The sequence below is a fragment of the Rattus norvegicus genome, chromosome 7 (assembly GCF_036323735.1).
Source record: "Rattus norvegicus strain BN/NHsdMcwi chromosome 7, GRCr8, whole genome shotgun sequence".
NCBI lineage: Eukaryota > Metazoa > Chordata > Mammalia > Rodentia > Muridae > Rattus > Rattus norvegicus.
The window spans coordinates 113,664,589-113,681,635 of NC_086025.1; the positions used below are offsets into that span (position 1 = coordinate 113,664,589).

Below are 17,047 nucleotides of genomic sequence, written 5' to 3' on the forward strand. Positions count from 1 at the left end.
ACCAGAAGAGGGGGCATCGGATCCCATTACAGATGGTTGTGAGCCACCATGTGGTTGCTGGGTATTGAACTCAGGACCTTCGGAAGAGCAGTCATAACCGCTGAGCAGCCCTCTCTCCAGCCCTGAGATGACAGTCTTGGTCTTGCTTGAGACATGGCCTTTTATTTTTCCCTTTTGTGCAGACCAGGCTACCTGGCCTATGACATACTTCCAGGTTTTTCCTGCTTCCTGCTCCTGCCTCCCCACCGGAACACTGGAATTGAACACCCATGCTACCACAACAGGCTTTACATGGGCTCTGGGAATTCAAACTCAGGTCCTCATGGCAGTGCTTTACCCACTGAGACACACACACACACACACACATACACACACACACACACACACACCACACACACACACACACACCACACACACACACACACACACACCACACACACACACACACACACACACACACAGCATCCTGCCTTGGCCTTCTAGACCCATGGTCACAGAGCCTTTCCAAGCAACCTCAGGTTGAGACTTTCTTTGAGGGCTCACCTTGGAACTAGTGTCCTGGATTTTCATATATACATATATGTAAATATTTCATTTATTTTTACTTTTTGTGCATTGGTTTTGCCCTCATGTATGTCTGTCTGAGCGTGTCAGAAGCACTGTCATTGGAGTTAGGGACATTTGTGAGCTGCCATGTAGGTGCTGGGAATTGAACTTGGGTCCTCTGGAGGAGCAGCCAGTGCTCTCCACTGCAGAGCCATCTCTCCAGCCCCCCTCTCCAAAATCCTTCCCCTGGCTCCCTTTCCCCTTGTGCCTACCCAGGCATGACAGAGAATGATGTTTTATAATAACAAAAGCCACCAACCACAATGGTGATCTTTTTTTTTTTTTTTTTTTTTTTTGGTTCTTTTTTTTGGAGCTGGGGACCGAACCCAAGGCCTTGCGCTTCCTAGGCAAGCGCTCTACCACTGAGCTAAATCCCCAACCCCCACAATGGTGATCTTTTCATGCTCTCTGACATTTAATTTCAATCTTTAGTCCCATGAGGTCATCGTATTTCTCCTCCTTCAGGACTGAATGGATCCCAGGGCAATGTGCGTGCTAAGCAAGTGCATTCCCAGATGAGCAAAGCAAGACTCAGGAAACTTAACCCATTGCCCCAAGTGCACCACTCGCACAAAGGCCCCTTCCAAATCAGACAGACTTGATCATGCTGACCCTTGACCTTCTGGTTCATCCATTCACCAGTGAAATGCCTACTGTACATGAATCTGTGCCCTTGAGCTGCAATTCCTGTAAGAACCTGCCACCTTATGATGAGAGTTGATGGTTATGACAATCCCGTAACAAGTCCAGAGGACCCCAGAGTGCCCATGCTCTATGAAACCCAGCAGAACCCTGGGGTTTGCATCAGTGCCTTGGTTTGTGGGTCTCTGGCCTCTAAAACACCACAGATACATGTGGGTGCTAGATGACACATTCCATCCCCCATTACACTGGGAGCATGGGGTAGGAGAGGGGTATGGGAAGGCTAGTGAATCTGGAAAAGGTCACCCTGACATTCAACATGATTCTGTGTGTGAGTGGGTAATCCTAAGGTCTGCAAAGGGCTCTCCTTGTCCTTTGCTAGTGGAAAGCTATTCTACTGATGAAGCAGTCCTGAGGGACAGGTCACCTGGAAATGTCACAAACTAGATTTATTTGGGTCACAAAATTATTTCTTTAAAAAGCAAAGTAGGGCGGCCTAGAAGAATGGAAAGACACACACTTTGGAGAAATACTGAGTTTGGGACCCACTGTGAGCCTTTGCAGGGCTCAGCTCACAGTGCAAACGACCAAGACTCCCTAGACCTCGATTTTCCCATCTGTAACACTGGAATAATGAAGTCTACCAAACAGCGAGGTTGTGTTGGACAAAATGCAGTGTGAAGTATCCAATTCAGTGTCTGAAACACCATAGGTGTTTCAAGAAGGCAACTCTGGGTGTTGCTCCAGTTTGAGTGGTAATTGCTGAACTTAACTGCCTGTCATCTTACCAGTCAAACTCGGGAGAGGGCAGATTCCTAAACTTCTGAAATCCACTTCCACATGTGGTCAGAGCCCCTCGCAGGCTAGAGGTTGGCAGCAGGTGGAGGGCGAGGACTCGCTGCCCCTCCTTCAACCCACATCCACCCAACACTGAGCTTAGAAGACACTGTACAGTTTTAGGAGGGCCGTGAGGGGCTGGATGACGTCACTCAGGAGGAGGGGCTGCGTCAGTGGGCGGGGCCCCATGAAGGGCAGTGCGGGACTAAGTCCCCGGCTCCGCCTCCGGAGCGAGGCTGTGGAGGGGGCCGACCGGAAGTGCTTCTGCCTCCTCCCGCCTCCGTGCTCCCTGTCGAGTCTCCGTCGGCCGGGCGAGCGAGGTCGTGCCCCGGAAGTAAAGGGGCCATGTTGATGGGTGACCCCGAGAGAGGTACTGGGCGAGTGGCGAGTCCTGAGGAAAGGTAGCGCGTGGCCCGCGGGTGAGTGAGGGAGCGTATGAGGGCGGCCGGGGATCGCCCGCTTGAGCTCGGGCTGATCGGGGCTACCGGCTCCCACCGGGACCTCCAAGTTTCGCCCTGCCCCGCCTCAAGACCCGGTTTCTCAAGCCACGGAGCCACTCTGGCTCCGGGGTCTGTGTCCCTGTCCTCTGGGAGTTGTACCCCGATCGGAGCCCATAGTCGGTCACTTGGCAACCTTGTTCCAGCCCCTGCGTGATACTCTCCTTCCAGCCCTCCGTTGTTTTTCTGCATCTTTTGCATCACGGAAGACCCCCAGGGCCCAAAGGAAGCGGCTCTGCAATTGAGAAAAAAAGGGGCAACGGTGGTTTGCCCAGGTTCGCTCTGGAAGTTAGCGAGGTCAGAGGCCACTGCTTCTTTCTGTCTTGGAGCCCAAAGTCCAGATCATTTTTATTTTTCGTCCAGGTACTCCCTTCACCCCTCAAACACATACAGGCTCATACAACAATTCTTTCTTCCGCATAGGGTTATCGGAAGGATTCCTCCTTCCAGCATAGTTTTGACCCTGGTGAGCACTGGGCTCTGTGCTGGCAAAGTTTGCTGAACAACTCGAAGTGCACACATGTAAGACCCCCTCATTCCAGCGAGTTAGGGTCTGGATTATTGTGGCGAATTACTTTTGGGAACGATGTCATCACATACCTGGCACACACCTTTAATTTCAGCTCTCAGTAAGCAGAAACAGGCAGATCCCAGAGTTTGAGGCCAGCCTGGTTTACAGAGTGAGTTCTAGGACAGCCAGAACTCTGTTTGGCTTAGGAAACCAGACTAAACAAAAGGAAAATAAAAGCCAAAGAAAGAGGTAAAGGGATGTCTCTGTGGTTAAGAGCACTGGCTGCACTTCCAGAGGACCTATGTGGTGGCTCACAACTGTATGTGTGTATAACTCCAGTCTTGGCATATGATGCTGTCAGACACTGAAGGCATACAATGGTGTGTAGACAGACATGTAGGCAAATACCCATACACAACAGAAAGAAAAAAGTAATTAACAATAATGCCACTCAGGGTGATGCTGCTTACATGGTGGTGTAGGATGCAGAGGTAGCTAAATCCTGGTCTTTAACCACTCCAGGCCATACTATCTGGTAGAGTTCCATTACAGGTGCTTTTTAGGAGCGGTTCTCAAAATAACCTTGCATAGTAAGTGTTCTCATGATGTCATCGTTATCTCCGCTTTACAACGAGGAAGCCAATGCCCACTGTACTTTATACTAAGTGCCCTGGCAGTGGGATGACACTCAAGCCATACTTCTTGGATCTTGGTGAGCCATAAACTGAACTGCCCCAGGAGGAGCTGTTTACAGGGAGGAATCTGATCCCAGTTTGCCATGAATCCTTGGAAGTCTCTGAATCTGGCATTAAGAACCCCTGACCGTCTCCGCCCCCACTTCCACCCCCACTTCCACCCCCACCCCCATTCCCAGTGTCTAATAGACCCTGCTGTCATCAATTCTGACTCTCGATTCCTATGTCTTCTGTTTAGAGTGTGACGCTTAGTCCTTGTCAGTCCCCCATGGCCCCGTGGAGCCGAGAGGCGGTGCTGCGTCTGTACCGGGCTCTGCTGCGCCAAGGCCGAGAGCTTCGCTACACCGATCGAGACTTCTACTTTGCTTCCATCCGCCGAGAATTCAGGAAAAATCAGAAACTTGAGGATCTGGAGGCTCGAGAGAAGCAGCTGGAGAAGGGCCTGGTCTTCCTCCATAGCAAACTAGGAGGCCTTATTTAGAATCCTCTCTTTTCCCCTCCTACCCTAATTCCAAGACGAGGACAAAGGTGCCTTCAGTAGATACTCCTGGCTCCCCTACCCCACCTCACAGATGCATTAGGAAGCCTCAGGTAGGTAAATCCTTGATCTTAGAGGTTTCTTTTTTCTGTGCAAGAAACTAGGAAAAGGAAGCCCTCCCTAAAACTTACTAGATAAAGTATAGGCTACACAGAAAGCCTGCTCAGAAACCTACACACACACACCAATAGATGTGGGTCCTATTACTGGATTACAAACCCCACCAAAACAGAATTGGCGGCCTTTTATTTCATAGACTACTTTATTAATCTGAGAACATTAGAAGAGAGTGGCTGGGGCTGGAGAGATGGCTCAGTGGTTAAGAGCACCGACTGCTCTTCCCGAGGTCCTGAGTTCAAATCCCAGCAACCACATGGTGGCTCACAACCATCTGTAATGAGATCTGATGCCCTTGTCTGGTGTGTCTAAAGGCAGCTACAGTGTACTCATATATAATAAATAAATAAAAATATATAAAAAAAAAAAAAGAAGAGCGTGGTTGAAGTCATTAGAGTTGAGTTCCCAGCCAGCTTGTGTGCTCAGTCATATTGTGTCACATTGTGTTTGCTGAGATCCAAGCTTATCAATACTGCATAATTGGTATAGCAGTCACATTTAGTGCCTGCCTTCAAATCCTGCACTGCTAACTAGTAGCTGTGGGATATAGATAAGTCTCTAAACCTTCCCAGGACTTTATCCTCTGTGAAGTAGAAATTATAGTCCTTAACCTCTGGGTTCAGTGAGAGTTGACCCAGTTACAGACAGCACTGAGAGTGGTACGTGGCAGGTGGGACATTTACGAGCCCCGCTGGAACGAACTGACATTTTATTTCACAGACTCATGTATTTGAGAGTATTAGAAATGAGTGGTTTTTGTATCCTTTTCATAAAAAAAAAGTTGCTTTTTTTTTTATTGTGGGTGTGGGTGTATATGCCTTAGCATGCTTGGGGAGGTCAGAAGTCTTGTGGGAGCTCTGCTTTTCTCTATTTTGGAGATCTGGGGATTGAACTCTGGTCTTCAGGCTTGTCGGCAAGTGTCTTTATCCACTGAGCCTGCTCACTGGGCCCAGCTCTATTTACTCTTGAAGACGTTGCTATCAGGAAGCTCCACTGCACTGTAAAGGCCATGTTTAATTCAGGACCCTTCAGAGGTCCCTTTAGATACCAAGGCCCTGGGGACAGAGAAGAGAGAGTCCATTAAAAACTTTAGACTAGGGGTTGGGGATTTGGCTCAGTGTTAGAGCGCTTGCCTAGCAATCGCAAGGCCCTGGGTTCGGTCCCCAGCTCCGAAAAAAAGAAAAAAAGAAAAAAAAAAAAAAGAACTTTAGACTAGGGCAGAAGACATGATTCAGTGGCTATGAGCACTTGCTTTTGTAGAAGATCCAGATTCAATTCCCAGCGCTCACAAGATGGCTCATAACTGTCCATTACTCCAGTTTCAAGGGATCCCATGACCTCTTCTGACCTCCATAGGCATCAGACACATACATGGTGCATAGACAATAAGATAGAATAAACCTTTTTTTTTTTTTAAGATTTATTTATTATTTAATGTATATGAGCACACTGTAGCTATCTTCAGACACACCAGAAGAGGGCATCAGTCCCACTATAGATGGTTGTGAGCCACCATGTGGTTGCTGGGAATTGAACTCAAGTCCTCTGGAAGAGCATTCAGTGCTCTTAACCTCTGAGCCATCTCTCCACCCCCTAGAATAAATCTTAAAAACAAAAAACAACCAGAGAGTGAGGAAGAATTCAGTGGGCAGTAATTCAGCTATGAACAGGGCTATGCCAAGGCATGGTATAAAAGGTTGTGGAGATAGGAATGCAGATGGCTCTCTCTTGGTTGGTAGGAGAGACTTGTGATAGTTACAGTTGAGGTCTGCTTCAAATGAGCAGCAGAAGCTTGCTGTAGTGCGGAGAGAATAAACAAGTGGCCAGGTAGAAAGCTCACTTGTTAGCCTGGAAACACTGGTTGTGGTTAGAATGGAACAAGACTGAGACAGAGTTGACGTTGGCCATGGATGGAAGGATGTTGAATTTCCTGGTATAGAGCCTAGTATCTGACTGGGGGCCTATCGCAACCTTTGGTTTTGAATTGTGCTAAATCTTGCCATCAAGGGAAAAATGAAAAGCTAGCTATGGTGGCACTAACCTGTAATCCCAGTACTCGGGAAGCTAAGGCCAGAGGACCACAAGTTCAAAGTTAGCCTGGGACAGGTAGTAAATTTCAGATTAGCCTAGGCGGTACAGCAGAATGTCTAGGAGAGCCTGGGACAGGTAGTAAATTTCAGATTAGCCTAGGCGGTACAGCAGAATGTCTAGGAGAGCCTGGGACAGGTAGTAAATTTCAGATTAGCCTAGGCGGTACAGCAGAATGTCTAGGAGAGCCTGGGACAGGTAGTAAATTTGTCAGCCTAGGCTAAACAATTGCCTATGTCTGGAAGAAACAAACAAAGCAAAACAAAACCCTCAAATGCCACAGGGTTAGTTCATTCATTACAGTAGAAAGTGTGTCAGGCATTACATTATGTGCCACATTACAGAATGTGCCAGAATGTTCCCATGAAGCTATCGTATAGTGGGTAGAGCAGCTGTGTGGTGTCACAGGTGGTTGGAAGTCCTGTGGATTGGTTCTCTCAGCAATGTAAGCTCTGGATTCAAACCCGAGCTGCACACTTTGCTGACATGTAAGTCACTCTGGGGTACTTATTGAGTATGTACCTCAGTTTCTTCATCTTTACATTGAAGATAACAGCCAGGTGTGGGGATGCATACCTATAATCACAGCCTTGAGAGGAGGCAGGAGGATCAGGAGTTTGAGTCTGGTGTTGGTTCCATAGGTAGTTTGGGGCCAGCTTGGGTAACATGGTCAGGGAAGGACTCATGGTTGATAACCCGTACGGAACTCAGAATGAAGGCCCAAACAATCAGGACGAGTCACCGTTTTCTGTTTGGGTTCAGTAATTGGGCAGCTGTGTACTAGAGACCTGGGTGTAGTGTATAGTCTAACAATGGGTTGAGAAGGAGTTTCAGCAAGGCCTGCCTGTCTTCTCAGCTCTATTTTGGCTCCTAAGTTGTGTCTTTTTTTTTTTTTTTTTTTTTTTGGGCAGATCCCTTTCTGGAATAGAATTCTTAATAAAGACTTTTGGTCAACCAGGGAGGTTACAGAGAAGGAGAGTTAAAAACAAAGTGGTTGTTTTTCGGATGGTGATTGATGCTTGGATGGAACCTGGAGCTTGAGCATGAAAGGCAGGTGCTCTACCACTGAACTATTCCCAGCCCCTTGTGTGATATTTATGGCTTTTAAGTTCTTGTTAGTTAATTTTGGGATAGGGTCTCACTGTGTAGCACTGGCTGGCCTGGAACTCACTTTGTTGACCAGGCTGTCTTCAAATTCATAGAGATTCACCTGCATCTGCCTTCCCTGTGCTGGGCTTAAAGGCTTGCACGCCCTGCTACTTTACATGTTTTGCCTCTGAGGAGAGTTGGAAAGATGGCTGGAAGGCGGGAGAAGGCCAGAGGCAAACTGCTTCTGAGGCCTTTTCGGGTGTTGTTTGCTGAACCAGTGCATTCGCTGTTACTGCCACATGCACTCAGGCGGCACATGGTTGTGGAAACCTGGGTTTACTCAGTTACGTTCCGCTGTATTCTGTCGAGCTAGGGATCTCAAGGCTCTAATGACCTCACTAAGGAGAAACATTGGTGCTGTCCCATTCGTGTGTCTAGGGAAATAGTTTAGATAAAGCTTGCTTGAGTTGTTCACAGAGCACAGCACATTTCCCCCCAGTCTTCTTTCCTCCCTGGTCACTGTTTTTTCTCTTTCTGCTTTTTTTTTTTTTTTTTTAAGCCATTTTAGGTGGTTAAAGTGCATAGGTCAGTAGTATCATGCAACAGGTTTCCAGAACTTTTTTTAAAAACTGGCTAATCTGAAACTACCTATTAAACACAGTGTTCCTTTGTGCTTGCCTTGAGGAGCCAAGCCTGACTGTCCTTGCCAGGGGATCTTATGTGTGCTGGAGGTTGGAGGAGTAGAATCGAGGTTGGAGCTGGAGGGACAGTAACCTGAATGAGAAAGGTTCAAAGCCCTTGCCTCCTGTGAGCTTGTACGCGTTCTTTTCTAGGACCTTAGTCCATGGGTAGGGGTGAGTATTGAATTAGGTTGTTGGGGAGGCCTGCCCTGCTTCCCAGTTTTGATGTCGAGCACAGCAGAGGTTCAGTGTTGTTGAGGCTGTTTGAGTTCATCCTAAAACATGCAGAGTGACTGCACAGTTGGTTGCAGCCCTTCTCTCTGTGAATAGAAATCCTGACTTAATGATGGCAGTCCCTTGGAGGCTGGGTTTACAGTGGATGAAGTACTTGCATGCATTGTTCCTACCAGTGCTTTTCCTCTCTACAACTCTGATTTGGGCCATGAAGTAATCATAGCTTGGGGGTTAAGGGAGGACCTAGTTGAGGTCACCCAGCAAATTAGCTCAGGCCCAAGGCAAGTCCTCAGGTCTCAGGACTCCTGACTCTAAAACCCATGCCTGACTGTTTGACTGCATCCACTGTGATCTTGCCAGACATCTGCAGGGCCAAGGACTGGCAGGCTTGGTGAGGCCCCTGCTGGCTCCGACTTGGAAGGAGGCAGTGCCCTCCTCCCTGATGTCACTCTAAAGGATGGTTAGAGGGTTCTCCATCTAGTGCTTCTCCTATCTAAAGGTTTTTCATAAAATGGAGGTCATTCGTGGACTTATGAGTGTTCTGTCTTTCCTGATCAGAACTCTGCCTCTGCTGGGTGTCATGTACCCCATCTCTGTGGCAGTGGTGGCTGGAAGGACGGTGAATATCTGTCTTACCTGACCCCACATGTACATGCCATGTTTAACTCTTCTTTGACTTCTCTCTGCACTTGAGGTAGGAATATATTTTAATTGACCAAATAATCTCATTACATCCCTGAACTTAAAGCTTTAATTGAAAATAAAAGGTAGAGGAGAGGAAAATGTTACCCTGTGAGCATGGTGAGGGAAAGAGTATTTTGACAGTGAGTCCTTTTTTTAAAAAAATGTGGCTGTCGTTACAAATGTCGGTCACCATGCCTACTTCTCAATCCTAGCATTCTCAAAGCAGTGGCTAAAGGAAGACCCTGTTTTCCTATTAAAAACCATATTGTAAAGGTTAGGGAGGCTTGTCTTGTATTGTGGGATATTTCACTGGAATAAAAAATAGGACTGATAAGGGGTTGGGGATTTAGCTCAGTGGTAGAGCGCTTGCCTAGCAAGTGCAAGGCCCTGGGTTCGGTCCCCAGCTCCGGAAAAAAAAAAAAAAAAAAAAAAGAAAAAAAAATAGGACTGATAATAGACTTAATGTTTGCTGGCCCCAGGCCTGTGAAAGGTTATTCTGCTGTATACACGGGCATTTCTTTTCCTGTCATGGGAGAGGGTGCTTCCCTCTGGACCTTAGAGTATGCAGTTCTATGTTTCGCAGGTAGCAATCTTGGCTGTGGTGGGGAGGAACATAAAGAGGGAGTTCTGTGGTTCCCCGGTGATGGCTATGTTGTCTTCATTCTCAGGTGAGCAATGGCAGGCGCTGGTGAGCGCAAAGGCAAGAAGGATGACAATGGCATTGGAACGGCCATTGATTTTGTGCTCTCCAATGCCCGGCTGGTGCTGGGCGTGGGTGGAGCAGCCATGCTGGGCATCGCCACATTGGCAGTTAAGCGGGTAAGTGCATGCAGCCTGGTCCCAGGATGGGAAGTGATGAGTTACCTACAAAGAGGAGCTCTCCTGAGGTAGACTGACACTGTAATTGGAGCATAACTTGCTCATCTGCAACTTGCTTCGAGGCTTCTCCATAAAGAGACCACTGTGATGTAAAGAGATGTATCCCAGCAAGTAAAACACAGCAACTGACCCAACCACCCTGCCTTCTGTGATGGCGTGGTTTAGAGTAGCAGCCACATTACTTCTGTTTCCTTCTCTTACTCTTGTTTTTAAAGCTTCTATCTCTGTCTGCATCCTTTGACACACCTAGAAGCTAAGCACTTAGAGCATGCTTAACATGTAGTACCTCTGAAGGAAAGAGAATCCCCTTAGTCCATGAGTTCAGCGTCACAGTTTCAGCTGACCAGACTGGAAATACTCTGTTAGCTCAGAGGACAGCTCTGTCGAGTGGGTTCTCCTTCTACTTTTATGTGGGTTTTGGAGATTGAACTCAGACTTGTATTATTGGGGAGCAAGTGCCTTTACTTGTGGAGTCTTCCTACAGTTCCTGTTTGTTTTGACATAAGGGCTCACAATAGCCTGCCTACTCATGAAGTAGCTGTCAAATCTTGTCTTTGCCTCCTGAGTGCTGAGATTTTAAGCATGGGCCACACTAAACCCAGCTACAGTATGCCATTTCATGTAAGGACTTGAGACAGCTAAGGGTTTTGGTATGCGTGGAGCATCCTAGGATGAGCCCTCTGGTGATACTGAGGAGAAGCTGGTAACTCAGTGGAATAAGAAACGAGTATTCAGCACTGAGTGTTAGGCCAGCATGGTGCTGCCCAGCAGTACTCCAACCCTTCCAACATGGAATGTTCTTACGGAATAATGTTGTAAAGTCAGGAAATACTGAAGCAACTTCAGTAATAGGAGATGAGCAAAGACTGGAGCTGTTCTTTCAGAAGCTGTAGAGTCTGGCCAGTGAGATGGCTCACTCACAGTTTGACCCCAGGGACCCACGTAGTGGGAGGGGAGAACTTACTCCCACAGCTTGTCCTCTGACTTTCACACGTCGTCGTGTTGTAGCATTTGTGGTGCGGTGCAAATGGGTGATATTTGTTTGTTTGTTTGTTTGTTTGTTTGTTTGTTTTTGTTTTGTTGAGGCAGGGTTTCTCTGTGTACCCCTGGTTGTCTTGGGACTCCATCTGTAGATCAGGCTGGCCTGGAACAGAGAGATTTGCTTGTCTCTGCCTCCTGAGCACTGGGATTAAAGGTGTCTGCCAACTCTATCTAGCAAAAATGGGTGATGTTGATAAAGACAAGGAGGTTTTGTCCAGGAGTGTGCTGACTGCCACACTGTGGAAAATGAGGCAAGCATGAGACTGGACCAAACCTCCAGGGTCTGTTTGGGTAGAAGACAGGCCAGGCTGCTGGATTCTCTCAAACAGATGCCAGTAAGAACAAAGGCATCACCTGGGGAGAGGATACTGACGGAGCATTTGGAGAATCTCAGAAAGTACATTCCTGGTACAAAAATGATCTTCACCGGGAATTAAGAATGAGTGAGGGGGTTGGGGATTTAGCTCAGTGGTAGAGCGCTTGCCTAGCAAGCACAAGGCCCTGGGTTCGGTCCCCAGCTCCGAAAAAAAAAAAAAAAAAAAAAAAAGAAAAAGAAAAAAAAAAATGAGTGAGAAGGGGCTGGAGCCATGGCTCAGAGGTTAAGAGTAGTGGTTTCTCTTCCAGAGGTCCTGAGTTCAATTCCCAGCAACCACATGGTGGCTCACAACCATCTGTGATGGGATCTGATGCCCTCTTCTGGTGTGTCTTAAGATGATGACAGTGTACAGTGTACTTACATAAAAGAAATAAATCTTTAAAAAACAAAACAAGGGGTTGGGGATTTAGCTCAGCGGTAGAGCGCTTGCCTAGGAAGCGCAAGGCCCTGGGTTCGGTCCCCAGCTCCAAAAAAAAGAACCAAAAAAAAAAAAAAAACAAAAAAAACAAACAAACAAACAATACAAAACAAATGTCTGATGGCCGTTTTATGTATCGTAATTTAATTCACACATTAGCATTCAGATCATGAATGGCTAACAGTGATTTTATTGGACAGTCCTGATTTAAGTAAGATTGACTTGTAGGAAAGTGGAAAACAAATTGGCTGGAGATGAAATTCAGTGGTAGTGTTTACCCAGCATGCACAAGGCCCTGTGTCCCATCCCCTGTACCATCATAAACAAAGACAACAAAAAATTTCTTGAACTAAATGGGGCAGAGTCTTTGGAAGGAGGGGTGTGGGGAATGAGGTGGAAGGAGGAGGCTGGTATATGTATGTCCTGGGTCCTCTCTGGTCTTGCAGATGTACGACCGGGCAATTAGTGCCCCTACCAGCCCCACCCGCCTAAGCCATTCAGGAAAGAGGAGCTGGGAGGAACCAAACTGGATGGGCTCTCCTCGACTATTGAACAGGGACATGAAGACAGGTCTGAGCCGGTCCCTGCAGACCCTTCCCACAGACTCTTCTGCCTTTGACACAGGTGAGAAATCTTGAGTCCTCTGGCACTGCTTCTGGACTTAGAGTGGCTGTGGCACAGAGACACTTCTCAGCAAGGAATGTCAGGCAATTTGCCCTTTGTGCCAAGTCCCTTTCCTTCCTGGGACTGGGACTTGTGGCCTGAGCAAGCTTGGGCAGAGCTCACATGCCTCTCTCTCTTGCCTTGGCAGATACATTCTGCCCACCCCGGCCCAAACCTTTGGCCAGGAGGGGCCAGGTAGACTTGAAGAAGTCACGACTCCGCATGTCCCTGCAGGAGAAACTTCTTTCTTACTACCGGAACCGTGCAGCCATCCCTGCTGGAGAGCAGGCTCGAGCCAAGCAAGCTGCGGTGGACATATGTGCTGAGCTGCGGAGCTTCCTGCGGGCCAAGCTGCCTGACATGCCACTCCGGGACATGTACTTGAGTGGCAGCCTCTATGACGATCTGCAGGTAACAGCTCTCAGGAGGGGTGGGCCTGGGTGTGCACACATGCTTCTCAGTGTGGGGGTTTTCATGAAAGTTGTTCCTGGGCCTCAACCAGGAAGCTTCTTGCTTACAGATCCTGCCACACAGCAGTGTTTGTTTCTCTGCTCCATCCTTTCCCTTGTTTTATGTCATACTTACACTTTAAAGATTCTTGGGGGGGGGGGGTTGGGGATTTAGCTCAGTGGTAGAGCACTTGCCTAGCAAGCGCAAGGCCCTGGGTTCGGTCCTCAGCTCCGGGAAAAAAAAAAAAAAGATTCCTAGGGGACAGGGGTGTAGCTCAGTTGCTATAGTCTAGTTGTGTTAGGCTCTGGGTTCAGTTGCCAGTGTGGCATAAAATAGGCGTGGTGACCCAGGCCTATCATGTCAACACTTAGGAGATAAGAGGGGTCAAAAGGTTAATGTCAACTTCAGCTATGTAGTTTGAGGCCAGCCCGGATTATATGACAACTTACCTCAAAAATAGACAAAATCCAAAACCCCGAAGTAGGGTAGCTCTAAGAAACCTGCCCTCTACTGTATATTCTTGTCCTGTTTTCTGTGTGTGCTAATTGAACCATCGGTTTCCATTACTGTCAGCAAATACAAAGTGGTAGGGACCTATGTGGTAGGTAGCATATGTCCTAATCATAGTAAAGCCCTTTAAAACCTTTTAATTTTGAGGCCAGTGAGATGACTCAGCAGGTAAAGGTGCTTGCCACCAGATCTGATGATCCATGTTCAATTCCTGGGTCCCACATCGTTGGAGAGAATCGACTCTTGTAAGTTACCTCTGACCTCTACATGTCATGACACAAAAAAAGCACACACGTGCATGCGCACACACACACACACACAAAACTATAACTCTTTCTAATTGTGCTCTGGCAGGTGGTGACAGCTGACCATATCCAACTCATTGTCCCCCTCGTGCTGGAGCAGAACCTGTGGTCGTGCATACCTGGGGAGGACACCATCATGAATATCCCTGGTTTCTTCCTGGTCCGTCGTGAGAACCCAGAGTACTTTCCTCGTGGTAGCAGTTATTGGGACCGCTGTGTTGTAGGTGGCTACCTCTCCCCAAAGACAGTGGCAGACACCTTTGAGAAGGTGGTGGCAGGCTCCATCAACTGGCCAGCCATAGGGTCCCTCTTAGACTATGTGATCCGACCAGCACCACCCCCAGAGGCCCTGACACTAGAAGTGCAGTATGAGAGGGACAAACATCTTGTCATTGACTTCCTGCCATCAGTGACCCTTGGTGACACTGTCTTGGTGGCCAGACCACACCGGTTAGCTCAGTATGACAACCTGTGGCGGCTGAGCCTTCGTCCTGCTGAGACGGCACGCTTACGGGCTTTGGACCAGGCGGACTCCGGCTGCCGGTCTCTGTGCCTCAAGATCCTCAAGGCCATATGCAAGTCCACTCCAGCTCTGGGCCACCTCACTGCCAGCCAGCTAACCAATGTCATCCTCCACTTGTCCCAGGAGGAGGCTGACTGGTCTCCAGACATGTTGGCCGACCGCTTTCTACAGGCCCTGAGGGGACTCATCAGCTACTTGGAGGCTGGAGTCTTGCCCAGTGCCCTGAACCCCAAGGTGAACCTATTTGCAGAGCTCACCCCTCACGAGATAGATGAATTGGGGTACACCCTCTACTGCTCGTTGTCTGAGCCGGAGGTGCTGCTGCAGACGTAGGCAGGTGAAGGCCCAGACTCTCTTAGAAACACTTGGCTACGTGGTTGGTGCCTCACAGGTCCCTAGGTGCCTCCTGTTTTGTTGGTAATTGTCCTGGTCACTTCATGCTGATTAGAATGACATCCCTTCTGTTTTCCTACCCATCCCTATTTTTGTAACCAAACACTGTGCTCCTTGCCGCCTTACTCTAGGCTGATTTTTTTTTTTTTTTTTTTTGGAAACAAACAGAAGGTGTGGAGTGCTGGCCTCAGCCTTTGAGTGTTTTGTTTTTGGCCCAGATTTCTTGCTTTTCTGTCTGCTATGTTCTTTCTGTTCTGCCCCTTGGCCTTTTGTTCAATGTCTTCTCTGTCTTTCTCTTGGTCACACCTGTTTGCTCTTGTCCCTAGAGCACATTTGCCTAATGAAAACGTTGCCTATAGTTAATGTCACAAAAGAGCAATTGCATGTTTCCAAGCTGAGCTCTGCAGTGGAATGAGACAGTATTTAGGTTTCTGGGATGAGATTGGCAAAGAACTTCTGTCCTGGCAAGTCAGTCTTTGACCCTGGTTCCAGGAAAACAAGGTCATCTCCTCTCTCTACCTTCAGCAACTCCTGTTTATCTGAGCTAAGAATTTGAACCTGGGAATGGTGCATTGATCCACCCTGCAGGCACCCGGTTCAGTGGTTTTACTGGAGGCTTATTGAGGTGCTTCTTCATGGCTATCTGAGAGCACAAGGCTAGGCTTCTGAAGCTGATTTGGAGAGCCTATGTGTTTCCCACTGTTTGTTTCTGTATGTGGGCACCAAAGTCACACAGGGAAGGCCTGGGGACTTCACAGGGCACCTCTAAGATGCTGGTTTCCCCATAATTGCTGGTGGAAGATGGCCTTGCTTTAGCTACAGAGGCCAAGAGAAGGCAGAGTGTCAACTGAAACCCAGTGACAACATTTACTTTCTTGACAGGCTTTACCTTTCTTAGGTGTTGCCTTAGTGCAAGAACATACCCAGGGCCAGTACCTCTCTCCTGAACCCTATCCTTAATGACATGAAAGAGTGTTTGCTGAGCACTATAGGTACCCCGCAGTGCAGAGGGCACATGAACACACCAGCCCCGGTCCCTCACTTGGCTCCTCGGGAGATTGGTGCTACCTAGGAAGAGAGTACATAGATAAGACACAGAAAAGAGTTGGGGCTTCCCAACTCTTGCCATAAGATTGCCACTTATGACCATGTAATCATATCCTATGGGTGGGGGAAGGGAGACTTTTAGTATGTCATGTCAGTGTGTCCTTTTTCTTCCGTTCACGACAAGAGGCTGACAGTAACTCTGGTTCTGATTGCCCATCTAGTATTTTGTTCTCCCATCAGGTCTTTCTTCTTTATCTATTCTTACTACCTCTCCATCAGTGTGATTCTGGTGATGCACTCTCTGGCTGTGTTGGCCCTTCCTAATGAGGGTGACACAAAATGACTATAAATAGCACTGACCCTGCAGCAATCCATTTGAGTTAGGGTAGAGACACATCCCTCTCCCCATAGGTTAGGAGGTTGGGCCAAGCTATATTTAGCCTTTCTTCCTCTTTTCCCACACATGTGTTAAGATTTCTTCAGGAGTTTCTCTTTGATTTGTGTATGATAGTATGAGAAACTTGAAAAAGATAAAGCAGAACCTTAACTGAAACATGCCCTCCTGGTAGTTAATAAAAATGAAATAGGAGCTGAAAGCATCTATTGCTAAGCTGAACTGAGTAGGCATGGAAGGGCTGACATGGACGATCCAAGGTTCTGGGTGGCCTGTTGGAGGGAGAGTTGATAGAGTCTGCAGAACCAGTTAGATAGGACTTAGATTTCCTGTCATAAGTATTAGGATGACTCCTAAGCTGTCGTCTCTGAACTGATTCCATTCTGGATGCCAGAAAGAATTACAAATGATCCCCAAAACTTGAAGATGCTCAAGATTCCAGAAGTCCTAAATCACAGCCATATGTTATTGAATTTAGGGAAAGCAATGAATTTGTTTGCCATTGTGAATTTAGGAAAAGCAATGAGTTTATTTCCTGTCTTTATGAACAGCTTTGACTTTCGACTGTGCTTTGTAAAACCAAAATCATGACTTGGTCATCTTATAAGCAAGAACCTCTTAGAAATCCTCAGAACAAGGAAACGTGGGACCAGCTCTGTCCTGGTGGTTTGTGGATTAGCTGGTGCGCCTTCTTTGCTGTCATCCATTGTCATAAATATGGGAGGCAGCTACATGCTCTGGGATGCTTGGCTGGAAGAAAAGATACCCTGCCCTGCTTCCCTCTGACACTTTGTTGAGAGACCCAGTTGGCCGTGCCACCGCTCTGCCTT

At 47.7% G+C, this 17,047-nt stretch overlaps 2 protein-coding genes across 2 annotated transcripts; both read left to right on the forward strand.

Moving 5' to 3' along the window:
• Positions 1–2,329: 2,329 nt before the first annotated feature.
• Positions 2,330–14,962, forward strand: Mief1 (mitochondrial elongation factor 1). Its single transcript, NM_001007709.1, has 6 exons — positions 2,330–2,455; positions 4,027–4,379; positions 9,887–10,037; positions 12,379–12,556; positions 12,744–13,006; positions 13,910–14,962. The coding sequence occupies exons 3-6, from the start codon at positions 9,894–9,896 to the stop codon at positions 14,714–14,716; spliced, it is 1,392 nt and encodes a 463-aa protein (NP_001007710.1). The 5' UTR covers positions 2,330–2,455; positions 4,027–4,379; positions 9,887–9,893; the 3' UTR covers positions 14,717–14,962.
• LOC134479940 (mitochondrial ribosome and complex I assembly factor AltMIEF1) lies at positions 4,057–8,202 on the forward strand. The gene is made up of 2 exons (XM_063264682.1): positions 4,057–4,379; positions 7,443–8,202. The coding sequence occupies exon 1, from the start codon at positions 4,057–4,059 to the stop codon at positions 4,267–4,269; it is 213 nt and encodes a 70-aa protein (XP_063120752.1). The 3' UTR covers positions 4,270–4,379; positions 7,443–8,202.
• Positions 14,963–17,047: the final 2,085 nt, after the last annotated feature.

Coding starts and splice junctions, on each gene's coding strand:
- Mief1 (NM_001007709.1), top strand. CDS start 9,894: ATGGCAGGCGCTGGTGAGCGCAAAGGCAAGAAGGATGACAATGGCATT. Junction 10,038..12,378: donor CCACATTGGCAGTTAAGCGG/GTAAGTGCATGC, acceptor CTGGTCTTGCAG/ATGTACGACCGGGCAATTAG. Junction 13,007..13,909: donor GCCTCTATGACGATCTGCAG/GTAACAGCTCTC, acceptor GTGCTCTGGCAG/GTGGTGACAGCTGACCATAT.
- LOC134479940 (XM_063264682.1), top strand. CDS start 4,057: ATGGCCCCGTGGAGCCGAGAGGCGGTGCTGCGTCTGTACCGGGCTCTG.